The 14,974-nt window shown below is 39.0% G+C and overlaps 1 protein-coding gene across 1 annotated transcript in view; it reads left to right on the top strand.

Moving 5' to 3' along the window:
* Positions 1 to 14,328, top strand: part of MAML2 (mastermind like transcriptional coactivator 2) — a 465,694-nt gene extending 451,366 nt beyond the window's left edge. Inside the window, exons 3-5 of the mRNA XM_007938077.2 lie at positions 2,928 to 3,131; positions 9,132 to 9,243; positions 13,313 to 14,328. Coding sequence (XP_007936268.1) covers positions 2,928 to 3,131; positions 9,132 to 9,243; positions 13,313 to 14,328 — 1,332 coding nt within the window. The remainder of the gene's footprint in view (positions 1 to 2,927; positions 3,132 to 9,131; positions 9,244 to 13,312) is intronic.
* Positions 14,329 to 14,974: the final 646 nt, after the last annotated feature.

The following is a 14,974-nucleotide window of genomic DNA, read 5'->3' as shown; positions in this document are numbered from 1 at the left end:
TGGCTCTTCTAGATAGAAGGATGAGGGTAAGTACTGAGCCCACAGGCAGCTGCTTGAGTCTATTACACTTCTGATAGTGCTGACACAGACAGCTTTCTGCAGTCTGCAAGGCCTGTCTCCTTTGCTTCACCATAAACAAACAACAAAACAAATTACTGTGTTAAAATAACAAATAATTATGAGCTTACTCTGTCCTAAGCATTGGATTATATCCTCTAGCCCTCCCAGGGACACTATGAAGTCAGTACTATTATCATTCCCATTTTACAGATAAGGAAGTTGAGGTTTATAAAAGTGAATCAACTTATCCCGGATCACACAGCTATGAGAACTGGGATATGAACCAAGGCAGGCTTGTCTCCAGAGCTCATGCTCTTGTCCACTGTAGGCCATGCAAAGAAGACTGGAAAGAAAAGTGCATTACATCTTTTTTATTTATGTTTCTCAGACTTTTTTTTAAAAAAAAAAGAAGTCTGCATAAAACTCCAGAATATATCATAGAGAAAAAGAGGGATGTTTCTATTCTGGTTGAGGTGTAGAGTGGAGGGCCAACACTGCCTCTCACCTTGAATTCCTCAAACATCACTTCTGATTGTGTTGATACTTCTCTGACTCCTCTTTCTCCCAGTCCTAGGTTCTGCTTCCTTTCTGAAGTCTGGACCCAAAGGCTTCACCTTCAATCTGCCATGTATTTCCATCTCTACTTCCCTCTAACAGTGCTCAACTCACAGACCTTCCTCTACTACCATTCGGTGAATGACTACCAACTACTTGTCTCCAGGCCCATACATATTCCTAGTGGTTTATAAGACACGTTAGATGGAATCTTTTCCAAGAGTCATGGTTGATTTCAGTTGAGAGAACTGACTGGGCATGAGGGTGCTGATGTGTTAGAGGTGGTTCCTTTAACCTGCTCAAAGTATATAGTTCAGAGATTAATTATTTTAAAGCAACTGTTGAGGTGAACTCCTTGCCCTGTCCTCACTTTGCTGACTGATCTTCTCCCCAACACACTCCTTTCCACTTGCCTAACCTGGGAAGCATGCTCAATAAACATTTGCTGCATGAACTGATGGATTGGGGCAGTTTTAAAGTAAGAAAATATTTCTTCTCAAGGCTTCCTGTTTCAGCTGAGAAGCAGTATTAGATAATGATTGAGAACTAGGGTTCTGAGAACAGAAAGACCTGGGTTCAAATTCTCCATCTACTACTTAAAGGTTCAGTGACCTCTCTGAGCTCAGGTGTCTCATCTGCAACTTTGGGGTGATAATACTAGTCTTCTCACTGTTTTTTGGGGGGTATTGAATGAGACAAATCATGTAAAGCACTAAGCACAGGGACTGGAATGTAATTAGCCTTCAGTGGATAGTCATTTTAGGATTATTTTATATCCCTTTGCTTTCCAGCTTGTAAACTCTCCAGCCCAAGGGTTTACTAAAGAAAAGCCAAGATCTTACCACCCCAGGCTTTGGCTGGTTTGTTTTGTTTTTCACAGCTCTGCAGGTAACTAAAGAAAGGAAAGGGAATAAAAGGCAAGATAATTTCGATATATGGAGTACCTACTACTAAAAAAGGCCTGGTGGCTCAGCTACTAACTGAAAGGTCGGGGGTTCAAACCCACCAGCTGCTCTGTGATGGATGAGGCAGTCTGCTTCTTTAAAGATTTACAGCCTTGGAAACATTGTGGGGCATTTCTACTCTGTTCTTCAGGGTCGCTATAAATCATAATCCACTTTACAGCAATGGGTGCTAGTGCTCTGCCATCGTGGGAGGAGCTTTACCTGTTTATTTCTTGTTATCTTACACTTTCCAGTGGGGAATGAGAGTTGGGTTTATTGTGCCCATGTTTTCAGTGCATTCCCTTAAGCACCAATGAGCATCAGAATCCCCTGGGCAGGTACCTCTACCTACAGCCTAAGAATCATCTGCCTCATAACCTGCTGCCTAAATAATTGTCATTAAAGTGTGAGGATCCTTGACTTGTGCTTATATCTCATAATCTAAAATTTGATTTAATATTTTTTTTCTATCTTTACATGTGAGTGTGTTCTCCCTTAATTAGATGATCAACTCTCCAAACTGAGGAATATGTTTTCTAGTCTTCTTGTAACCCCAAAAGTACCCACCTTAATCCTAGGCACATCACTGGGAAACAGTTATTGACTGGGTTTGGCTTCCTACCCTCCCGAGTCATGCCTGATCTGTCAATGCCTGAAGACTGTTAGGGATTTGAGATTACAATAAGAACTCATCAGTACTCTTTTATTACTTAATGTGCAAGGTGAGTTTTAATCTGCACTTTTTCACTGTCAGTTGATTGACTGCTCTTTTACTGATTAATGAACTGAAATTCCTGATTTAGGGAACAAAATTAACAAGTCCCTGAGAAGTGAAGTTCTTTCCAAGTTTCAGAGTGTTTGTGAAACAGAAATTCACAGGCTTCATATCACAGAAAGTAGGACAAGGCCTCTTCTGGCCAAAATATTCAATTTTTAAATGCAAGAATGGAAACGGAATTTTTATTTTAGCCTCAGCAACAATATGTACTAACTTTAAGGAAAAGCATGGATTCATTATTCCATGATGTGTTTGTCCCTGAGCAATGAGAGGGTTGCTGTATGTTTGATGGTAGTTTTTTGTTTGTTTTTTCCGGAGGTCCCACAGTCACATTCCAGCATTGGAGATTCCATCATCAGTGTTTCACGGTTGCTTTTCCAGTGCCCTCATGTCATTAACATAGATGGTTTGGATGCTGCAATTTGCAATGATTTCTTCTACATTTAAAAAGCAATTCTCTGAGCTGCACCTTGTTAACTGTTTGATCTCTAACAGGATGAAAAATGTTTGGAATCCAAACTTATGACCTTTATACTGCATTTTTTTTCTTTTAATTCACAGTAGCTTTTCTCTCCCTTTCTCTTCTTTAGGATCAGCACTCTGTGGTAGGCCAGAACACAGGCCCCAGTCCAAGTCCCACCTCCTGCTCAAATCCAAACCCTGGAAGTGGTTACATGAACTCCCAGCAATCACTGCTGAATCAGCAATTGATGGGAAAGAAACAGACTCTGCAGAGGCAGATCATGGAGCAGAAACAGCAACTTCTTCTCCAGCAGCAGATGCTGGTTGATGCGGTAAAATTTTCTCCTGATGCTCACTGCACATACCTGTTGGCCTAACATGGGGACTTCCTTCTTTTCTATTTATATTTACTGCCTTTTGCCTTTGCCTACTTATGTGGCAGCAATAAGGGTGCCCTGGTGGTAAGAGAAGCTAGTTCCATACATGCAAAGTGCTGCAGAAAAAACTCGATTTACCAGCCTGCTGGACAGTTGAAATGTGTAGTACCTCAAGTAACTAGCCCTGCCCAGCCCAAGAATGCCTAGAACCACCAACACCGTGGGAATATGAATCCAGCAAAAGAAACCAATATTACCCAGCCCTGAGGGCTAGAAACAGTGGACAGAACTTCAATCAACTCAAGTCCAAACTGATTTTAGAGATAAAAGAGCTTTAGGCAGTTTTGGAAGCCAAAGTATAGTTTCAAAACTAAGGTTTAGCTTTTGAAATAAAGCATGTCAGAAAGGAGGATTTTTAAAAAGAAAACTGAAAATATATTTCCCATTTTCACATTTAAGTAGCCTTGAAGAAAGGCAAGGTAATATTCCCCACACACTACCCAAGCATTAACCTTGCTTCGATATTTATCTGTTCACCTCCATCATTCTCAGATAGCTCATACACTCAACAACTAATCCAAACCCATGCTGCCTACTAAGAGACCACAGCCTCATCTCTAACACCTTCATTATTTCCCTTTGAACCACCTGACCAAAGAAAAAAATAAAGGGGCATCTTAGTTAGTTAACCATCTTAGTTAATAAGCTAAGGAACATAGAAAAGGGGAAAATAAAATCAAGTAATTTTATACTCAAGGAGCTTTAGAGTAAAAGAATCAGACATACAGGGTGTGATAAGCACTTTAGTTCACTTAATAAACATATATTAATTTACAATGGGGATGCAGACATGAACAAGAGCCAGTCTTTGTATTTAAAGAGCTTAGAACCCACTGAGGATGTCAAATGAATGTTTGTTAGTTGCTGTCGAGTTGATTCCAATTCATGGTGACCCCACATGTGCAGAGAGAACTGCTCCATAGGATTTGCAAGGCTGTGACTTTTCAGAAGCAGATTGCCAAGCCTGTCTTCTGAGATGCCTCTGGGTGTGATCAAACCATCACCCTTTTGGCTAGAAATTGAGTTCTTAACTGTTCGTACCATCCAGGGACTCTTGTCAAACAGACAATTGGAATGCTTATGATTAAATGCTATGGTGTGGAAACTACTGGGTATCACAGAGCACATAAGGTAGGCAACTAACCTGTACTGGAGGGGGTGGGGAGCAAGCAGAAGGAGGTTGTCAGAAATGGTTTTAGAGGGGAAGTTAAATGTACTGAAGATCAGTAGGTGGAATTGGAGATGATGGAAAAGATTGGGGATTGTTCCAGCCAGAAGAACCAGCATATTCAAAGACCTAAAGACATCGGAGGATATTACATTTGTCAAGGCATAGAATGTGCAGAGCACTGAGGAAGTGACAGGCGAGAAGGCCATAAATGAGAGGCCAGAGGATAGGGCTTAATAAAACAGAATTGACACTGTCTGAAAAGCGAGTGAGAGGATGTTAAGGATTTAAACAAGGAATACTAGGTTCAGATTTGCTTTATAATGAAGGCATAAACAGAGGAAGGGAAAATGGAATGGAGGAAAGATTAAATCCAGACTAGGGAGATGCAGGATAATCTCCAAGCAGACATAAAATTTGACTTTGAAGGGCTATATGATTCTGGCAGGTAGAGTAGGTGAGTCCACCATTCCAACTGAACAGTGGGACAGAAGCTAGAAGGTACAGTCTGGATGTATGTATTGATTAGTTTGAGATTGCATTATGAAATATATAATGCATAAAATAAAAATAATAATACAGCGATGACATATGATTTTTAAGGAATGATAAATGAAATAAGTTTGGAATCTAAAACGTGTAAGAAGGAATAGTTAGATCTTGAATAAGGAATAATGAGAAATACATTTACTGATAACCTTGAGTACAGTCCAAAGTGTAAGGTGTAGTGGAGCCACTGACTGGGTTGCCAAGTGATACAACTGTTGTTATCTACAAATCATAGTTTTAAAAACTCCAGTCCTCCAACCCACTATCCTACCTTTTTTTGAGCCTTATATACCATATAGCTTAGAAAGAAGGGCAGCGGAAGAGAAAAACATACAATCTAAGACTGATTTACTGGATACACTTTTATTGCTCCCATTCATATTACTAATATGGTATCATGCAGGGTTGAATTTCTTTATTTTCAGCTCCGAAATTAAAAGGCAAGAATGGTAGCAAATTCCACGAGAGTCCTGACCTGGCATTAGCCTAACTCTCCCTGAGCCCCAATTGAGTTACCACTGGGACAGGTGCAAGGGGCAGTAGGATAGTCAGTAGAGATGAATAAGAATGAGGCTGCCATTTTAGTGATTTTTATAAACCATCCACATTTCTCTTTGTTTGGACACCATTGAGGGTGTCTGTACTTTTTAGCATATCCAGGAAGAAACAGTCTTTGATACCACTTTACATTAGCATATGCTTTGTAGTCATTTGCAGTCAGTTGGCAAGGCCTGATAGGAGCCTAAATTGAGACATTTTCTCATGAAAGTGTGTTATCCTTACTCTTGATTATTTTTCCAACCAATGAAAGGCACAGGGGAGAGATGAGTAGTACTTACTACAGTGGGCATCATAGTTACCAATATGTATTGTACACCTACTATGTGCCAGGCACCATGCAGAGTTTTTACAGAAATAAAGGACTAATCTTTATAGGATTATGAGGGAGGTCCAATAATTATCCACATAAAACAGAGAACCTACGTATAGGCAGTCCCCGGGTTAGGAGCATCAGGCTTATTGACAACTCATACTTGTCTGTTAATGTTATGTAAATTTGTCCTCACTTTTAAATGACTGAATCAGTTCCTACCTACTCAACAAATTCTTCATCACAATCACCTTCATTTGCTGCACTGGCAGCTTTTAAATCATCAAAAAGACTCCAAGCCTCTTCTTGCACTAAAGAAAAGCAAAATAAGAACGGTATGCACCTGGTCTGACTTACCTACAAATGCTTGAATATCTATTTAGTAGAAACTGTTTACTATCATCATAGCAGATGATTTCATTATTAGATTTCCATGTCCAAAAGATTGGATTATTATGAGACATTAATTGATAAAATTAAATTTTGTTTGTTGCAGAGAAGTAATTGCAGGAATAGTCTGTGAGCTTACACTTGAGTACAATGTGAATGTTATTCTGTTGCAAAATGTAGCTGTCTCTATTCAGTATTGGATGGACTTTTCAGAACCAAGTGACAACATGGCAGTTCTATTATGTGTCTATATGTAAATCATTAAATCCAGCTCATTGTGAACAAGTAGTCCAAGAAACTCAACTTTCCAGAAATGTGTATGTTAACTCTTTGAACAACCTAACTTGGCCTTCAGTGGGAAAAAAATCATGTCACCAATTAGATTTAACATAGGTAAAAATAGGTCTAGATTTGACATCTAGTCTACGATAGAGAACCAAGGCCTTCATTACCACCTACATACGCGAACCTTGTTTTACTTTACTCATAGCAACCCCCTTTGGGTTTCCAAGGCAATAAATCTTTATCGAAGTAGCTTGCCTAGTCTTCCTTCTGTGGAGTGGCTGGTGGGTTTGAACCACCAACCTTCTGGGTAGCAGTCAAATGCCGTGGGCACTGCACCACCAGAGCTCCTTATATAACCAGCAGAGATACCTAATTACGTAAGAAAGAAGGATTGATAGATACTTTTGGACAAGAGAAGATTTCAGAAAGCCCTATACTTGGAATGAACCTCAGGACTGTCAGATCTGCACAATAGTTTATAACAAGAATGGTTGACCATCGCCACATTTGGCTTCGTGGAACATCTCAAGCTGTTTCTTAAACTTTTAGGCTTTGGGTAAAACCAAAAAAGAGTTTTGCCAACTGCTTTTCCCTTAAATTTGTAAACCCATGTTTAAAATAAATGTAATCCATATGTTTCTGATTCATTTGCACTTAGCTCATCAAAATTGTGTTTTATATGAATTATTTGATGTCAAAAACACTCTGTGAGTATTTCAAGGTGTTTTTTTCCTTCTTAGAAATGGCAATTTGAATTTCATTTGTTGTTCTTTTCAATCTTTTTTTCCCCCTTTCTAGTAGACTATTTCTACTTAGAAGGGTTGGAATTTGGTGAGAAACCAAAAAATGTATGTTTTAAATGGGTTCTAAGTTAGGCAGCCCACATTTGACTTCCATCTAATCTACTCTCTATACATTACAAGTTTTGTTTTCTATTTATTGACTTTCTTTAATTATATTGTTCCCTGTCCACATGTGCCAATTATTTTAATCTTTGAAAATGGAAGTTGCTCTGGGGTACATACAAAGTTGCAGTGAAGCAATTCTAAAAACTGCCCAATCCATATTGAGAAAGGAATAAAATCAACCGCCAGTGTCCAGAACTCATCTGACACAGCCAGGCCATTTTGTTCTCTGTGGACACAAACAATCTTATAGAATACCAATTTCAGACAGAGTTACTCTGAAACCAGGATAAAATGAGACAAAATAAGTCTACTTCACAATTTTTCCCAAGAACAGACACAAACAAGGTCTCTGTACAACCCACAAAATAAGTTCCAAACATTCCCCCTCTTGCTAAATGAGTGCCTGCTACTTCATTACCCAGTCACAGAATTGACCTTACTTTCTCATAGCTCCCAAACTAGAAAAACTCCCACTTAGACCCTCCCAGAATTACCCAATCAAAGCCCAAATCCTATAATAGGTTCTTTGCAACACTGTCCCAATGAAACACTCTATGGTCTCCCATCATGAGTGTTCTCCTTCTTTGCAACAAGTTATAACTTTAACAAGGGTGGTCTTGGTGGTCTTTAGCTGAGGGTATGGGCAATATTAAAAAATATATCCCCCATTTCCTCTCTTAGTTCCCAAAGTTATCCATTCTGAAGATCTAAAGGCGGCTTACTCAAAAAGAGGAGCCTGGGAAATTTTTATGCTTTTATAATGGGGCATTGAGAAGTAAAGTAGCCAGGGATCCTTGTATTGTGTGGCAGGAAAAAGCCTGAGTCTGTGACTCAGACAGATGTGAAATTTGGTCTCAGTTCTACCACTGTGTGATCCTGGGCAAGTTACTTAACCCAACTAAGCTTCCATTTCTTCATCTACTAAATGGGAACAATAGTATCTTCCTTTGAGCATTATTTATGAGGGGGAAAAAAATGTAAAGTAGTATGCATATAAGTTCCAGGTCAATGCCTAATAGGTTTTCTCCTAATATCTCCTCCCAATCTCCCAGAATTGCCAGATTTAGCAAATAAAAATACAGAATTCCCAGGTATTCTGTGTTTTATCCGATAATCCTATACTATGCCTTTTGCACTCCTTGGTATCAGAATTATTTAAGAGTACCAAAGTCCTGGTGGTGCAGAAAGGTAAGCCCTTGGCTGCTAACTGAGAGATTGGTAGTTCAGGTCTGACCAGAAGCTCCTCAGAAGAAAAACTTGATGATCCACTTCTGAAAAATCAGTCCTTGAAAACCCTATGGAACGTAATTCTGCTCTGACATACATAGGGTCGCCATGAGTTGGAGTCAACAATATGGCAACTGGTTTTTACCACAGCATTATAAGGTGTGCTATAATGCAAAACTAGAAATATCATCGCTAAAATCACAGAAATTTAGTCCTCATTGAAATTGAAATATAATTTTAAAAAAAAGAGAAAAAAAGAGGAATTTTTTTTTGTTTTAGAATCATAAGACATGTAGAATGTTAAGGAGAAATTGAAATTACTCTTCCATGTAGGAAGTTTACTGAAATTGAAGATTGTCTCTGAACTAAGACTGCTAAATAAGGGCCACAATTTGCAAACCATGATTGTTTTTATATTCTTACTTTCTTGAATAACAATCCATAAATTTTTACAAGTGAGAAAGTAACAACTACAATTTTTCATTTCTGTTTTTAAGGAGAAAATTGCTCCACCAGATCAGATAAACAGACATTTGACAAGGCCACCCCCAGATTACAAAGACCAAAGAAGAAATGTGGGCAATATTCAGCCAACTGCTCAGTATTCTGGTAAGTGTTCTTAAAATTAAATCACAGCTGAGAAAATAAGAAAAGTGTTCAGTTTTAATATTTCTTCCTTTCTGCATCTCACATTTGATTATACCTTCTTCCTTAGAACCCTCACTAACTCCCATTTTACTTGCAGATAAAGACCAGACTTGAACATTTTTTAGTCCCTTCATCAGTTCTTCTTGTTTGCTCTTACCCCAAATGCCTGTCTCACTGCATTCTGATGCAACTAAGGAGAATTTAAAAAAAGCTAAATAATTTAACTGCTAAGTCCAGCTTTTCTTCTCTAAACAATATATGTTGACACAAGTAGTATAAAGTAAGCAAACATTTGCTCCTCTTAGGCACAGTCACATCATATTTAACTTATATGAAGTCCAGTTTTTTTTTTGCTTTGTTTTGTTTCTACTTTTGGGTCCATCTCCCCAAGGCAGCTCCTCCAGAGAAAAATAGTGCACTCACAGGAAGTAATTGAAAAGCAAATTAAGTCTTTTATGAATCCTGTCAAAAGCACCAAAGGTGAATTCCATTTAAAACACATAGCAAAACTTAGTAACTCTCTTCATGTAAAATAGGCAATTAACTCTCCCCTCAAAATCTTTCCTTATTTTCTCTGAGCTTCAGAAAACCTCTCCCAAACTAACCTCTGCTATTCCAGCTTTCTCCTATTTAGTATCTATTCAAGTCTCTTCTACCCAGAACTTTTCATGTAAATGTAGATTATTCTTTTGGGCTTCCTAAGTTCTCTATTTTATCTGTTACCTTTTCTGTCCAGGAAGCCATAAAGATTCTCTTTAAAGGAGAGGATGTGAATATTCTTGTTAAGCATAGCTTTAATATACAGGCTCCCCCCCTGCTATCTGAAAGTAGAGTGTTCCTATGAAAACTTTCATAAGCTGAAATGCCACAATGACCATTAATTTATGTGAGAAAATATTTTGAGTCTTCCCAGACCCAAAAAATAACCTACCAGATCATACCAAGTAACACATAAAACCTAAAATGAACTAACATGTCGTGTTCACAGACACAATCCAAAGCTATGGTGGCTTGATGCCGAGATTCTGAGTGTAGTTGCCAGGGCGGGAGCTTGGCGACACCACTCTTGCTGCTCCCAGTACAGGCTGCCTCTTTAAAGGCTAACTGCAAAACAAGCACTAAAAGCTAGCTTCATTTTTTGCCTTTTTTCATAAAAGTGAAAATCCTATTTAGATTTCTTTCAGTTAGTGAATTTCTTAAAAGCAAAGTGATGTCAAACAAACTTTCAAAAACAGGGAATACCTGTATTATTCTAATTTATTTAACCCCTGCAAATGCAGATTGTCTCTCTCCATGAAAATTCAGAGTATGATATATGCATTCCACTCGCTGACATTACTTTGCTCCAAGTTTTTTTGTATGTTCCACCTGATAACTTGTATCCCACCAACAAGGAAGTCTGAGAAATGTTTTCTTCAGCTGGGCACATTGCTACAAAACTCCAGTCTCTATTTCTAAGGAAGACAGGGAAGTTAGGTGTTGGGTAGGTGGTGAGCAATCTCTGCCACAGTACATAAGGCATTTTCCTAAGGAGAGCTGGGGGGCTCCATAGCACCCAACTGGTGACCCATTAATGGGTAAGAATCACTAATCTAGAGCATTTTATTTCCCAGGTCTTCTAACAGGGAAAAAAAAGTAACAAACAACACAAACTCTTTTATCACTTTTTCATTTTGATTTTGGTATGATAATAATCGTCTTGCCTAGATGTTAATATTTGAAGTAATGTATGAAAAGTACCTGGAACAGCATCTACTGCATATTAGGAGCTTCTTTTATTTGTTTTAAATAATATTTTACTGTGCTTTAGGTGAAATTGGTTCCCATTTAACAATTTTTATACATATTGTTCCATGACACTGCATTTTCTACAATGTGTCATCATTCTCATTGTTCCCATTCTGTTTGTCCTACTTCCATTAACCTAGCTTCCCTGCCCCTCCTTACTGTCTCTTCTTTGCTTTAGGGTAAATGTTGACCATTTGGTCTCATATAGTTGATTATTTAAGGGAGCACAGTAATCCAAGGTGATACTGCTTATTTTATAAGCCAGTTTGTTACTGGGATGAAATGTGACCTCTGAGAGTGGCTTCAGTTTCAAGTTCAAAGGGTTAGGGGTTTCTGAGTAGTAGATGGGGCAATCTACTTCCATAGTGATACCGCCTCAGAAACCCAAGGAGGGGTAGCAGTGAGTCAGGTCCAACTCGACAGCAAATAACAACAACAAAAACAACAATGGAAATTATCTCTATTCTGGTTGTTTAAAACTTCTGTTCTCATAAACCTTCTTAGGGCATATTGATAAAATATAGGACACGTAGAGGGGATGATTTTTACAACCTTTTAAGTTTTTTTCCACAGCAGTTTTATAATGTAAATTCCCATCTCGTGAAATCTTCAGATACAAAAATGATGTTGCTTAACCCATTGTAGCGTGCACACTCTCAGTTAATGTTGAAATATTTCAGTTATCTCCTACCATGCTCTAATCCCTCTTCATAAAAACTTACCACTACATGGTAGAGGGCCTGCTGCTAAGCCTGGAAATACAAGAGACTTCTCCTGCCTTTAAGGGGCAAATAGTCTCGGAAACCCAAGGAGGGGTCGCTATGAGTGGGGGCCGACTTGACAGCACATAACAACAACAACAACTATATTGATTTGGCCTTCAGTCATTCAGGTTGTATACCATGCTCAGTATCCTCAAGCAACAAGGGATAGCCTAAAGTTACAACGGCAGCCATATTCTCTCCGTGCATTGCCGTTCTGGTATTCATGTGTTTCCAGTTCCCCACCTCTCAGTATCTCTGATTCTCTGAACATCCCTGCCTCTCTGAGGGGAGTATTTTAAAGGAGTGTCTTTTTCCAAATTTTATCTTTGCTTCAATCTCTCATTCACTCATTCAACAAATATCAATTGAATACCTATCTTGTGCCATGAACTTTCTAGACTCTGGAAAGATGACAGTGAACAAAACAGGCACAATTGCCTGCTTCATCTAGCCAGCATTTTTTGTCTCTGTCTGGCACTTCATTTTTGCCCTTCAATATGCTTTCCCCAGTAATTTCAATCTCCCCGAATTAGAAAGGTTTCAATAGGTTAATTAATCCTTATCTGATATGTAGAGTTTCCCTGTTCAGCAGCCTGTGGCTTGGCACCAGTCCTACATTCAGTTATTGACCGACATCAGCATAACTGGTAGGCACTTTGAGGCTACATGGATTGGGCAATACAAAAGCTAAGTGTTAACTGAAAAATTCAAAGAGCAAATGCTACTCGAGAGAGAAGGCTGGAATAAAAGGGAAAGTTTAATGGAGGAGTGTGGGACTTGGTGAGCAGAAAACAGACTCAGTAAGGTAAGAAGGGCATCACAGAGAGGGAAATGGCATGAGCAAAGGTGGCCATAGTGTGTTGGATAACAATGCAATAATAACCACACCTCCTGGAGAGGGAATTTTCTGTGATGAAATAGTCATTAGAGCAAAGACTACATTGAATTCCAGACTAAAGACATAGGAATTTACTCTTTAGACAATCATGGGAACTTCTTGAATAGGGGTGAAGCAGATGAAGAATGAACATGACTTCAAGGCGGTAGGTTAGGAATATTACCCTAGTAGCCATGTATTATTTATCCACACTTTCTTATTTGGACTCTGGAGTAACCAATCACAAGAATTGTATAACAGCTAGTTGATCAAAGGTGTAGTCTTTGGTCTTGGGACAAAGTAAAACTAATTCAGAATGGAAGATTGACTATCACTCCCCTTCATGACTGCAGAAGAAGAAAATAAAACTCATTTAATAGAATCATTCCTATATCAAGAGTGTAAACTGTTGACCAAGGGGTGACCTAGGGTGATGCTCCCTCCAAAAGCAGTAGCAATATGTTGTGATGATTATTTCTCCTTATTTGTTCTTATACCTGAAAGTAATTTCAGAGTTGAAACAAAACGTTACTGCAAATTGCTGTAAAAGAGTACATAACCCACAATTATGAACTAATATAACTTTCTTCCTTTCTTTTAGGTGTCTCAACGACAGTGAGTTTAAACTCTAACCAGGCTTTGACAAACCCAGTTTCAACACATAGCATTTTAACTCCAAATTCCAGCCTCATGTCTACTTCCCATGGGACAAGAATACCATCGTTACCCACTTCAGTTCAGAACATAGGGATGTATGGAAGTCTACCTTGTAACCAGCCTGGCACATACAGTGTCACTTCAGGAATGAATCAATTGACCCAACAGAGAAACTCAAACCAACTGATAGCAAATCAAAACAATCCTCTGATGCCACGGCCACCTACCTTAGGGCCCAGTAATAATAATAATGTGGCCACATTTGGAGCTGCATCTGTTGGCAGTTCCCAACAATTAAGACCAAACTTAACCCATGGTATAACAAGCATGCCAGCACAGAGAACATCAAACATAATGATCACATCCAACACAACAGCACCAACCTGGGCCTCTCAAGAAGCAACAACCAAACAGCAGGAAGCCCTGAAGTCCACAGGAGTTCGCTTTCCAACAGGCGCACCTGCAGCCTTTACTCCAAACCAGTCATTGCAACCGGCAGTAGGTAGCCAGCAATTTTCCCAGAGGGGAGTGGCTCCTCCTAACCAGCTAACACCAGCAGTGCAAATGAGACCCATGAGTCAAATGAGCCAAACATTAAATGGACAAAGCATGGGTCCACTCCGGGGTCTGAATCTCAGACCCAATCAGCTAAACACACAGATCTTGCCTAATATGAACCAGTCGGGAACAGGGTTGAATCAGTCAAGGACAGGCATAAGCCAGCCACCATCCCTGACACCTGGCAATTTTCCATCACCCAACCAAAGTTCCAGGGCCTTTCAAGGAACTGACCATAGCAGTGAGTTAGCTTTTGACTTCCTCAGCCAACAGACTGACAACATGGGCCCTGCCCTAAACAGTGATGCTGATTTCATTGATTCTTTATTGAAGACAGAGCCTGGTAATGATGACTGGATGAAAGACATCAATCTTGATGAAATCTTGGGAAACAACTCCTGAAGGAGAAAAAGGAGACAATTCACAAACTCCAAGCACTAAAAGGCAGTATTTTACAAGGACTCTGTAAAGGCCAAACTGTTGTCTTTTAGTTGGACTACATGAATATAACATGGCTCAAAATAGAAAACAAAAAGTAATTGTGGTGGTGAATGTTTTGGCCCAAATGCTTGTTTTATATCTCAAACCTAAAGTAAAACATTGGAATCATTTTTCCCTGTTTAAACTCCAGGACACAGTATCCAGTTTATCCAAACAGAACTGTGTGTTGATCTGTAATTATTTTGTAAAATAGACTCCCCAAGTTCTTTTTCTCCCTGAAAAAAAAAAGTAATAGAACTTACAACTTGTTTAAACCTCATGCCACGTGGAGATATTAGTTCCAACCAACAAGCAACAAATTCCTTAACTTGCTTAATGATGCAAGTGTGGTTTAATCTTTCCACACTTTTTTTAAAATTTAATTTTCCTAAAGCTTCCAAGGTAGATCAAAATGTTGTAGGTTTGTTGGTAATAACAAAGCAGTATCCTAAGGGAGAAGTGGGAAGCCTAGACAGCATACAGTAGAGTATAGCATTTCTGCTCTAAACCCATCCCTCACTCTTTCAGTTTTCCCATATATACCATACTTCAGAGGGGTGCTCTGTAT

This window comes from Orycteropus afer, unplaced genomic scaffold (assembly GCF_000298275.1).
Source record: "Orycteropus afer afer isolate SDZICR_OR568_19922 unplaced genomic scaffold, OryAfe1.0 scaffold00047, whole genome shotgun sequence".
NCBI classification, from domain to species: Eukaryota; Metazoa; Chordata; class Mammalia; order Tubulidentata; family Orycteropodidae; genus Orycteropus; species Orycteropus afer.
The sequence above is the reverse complement of the archived record's forward strand: the minus strand, read 5'-3'. Positions and strand labels throughout refer to the sequence as shown.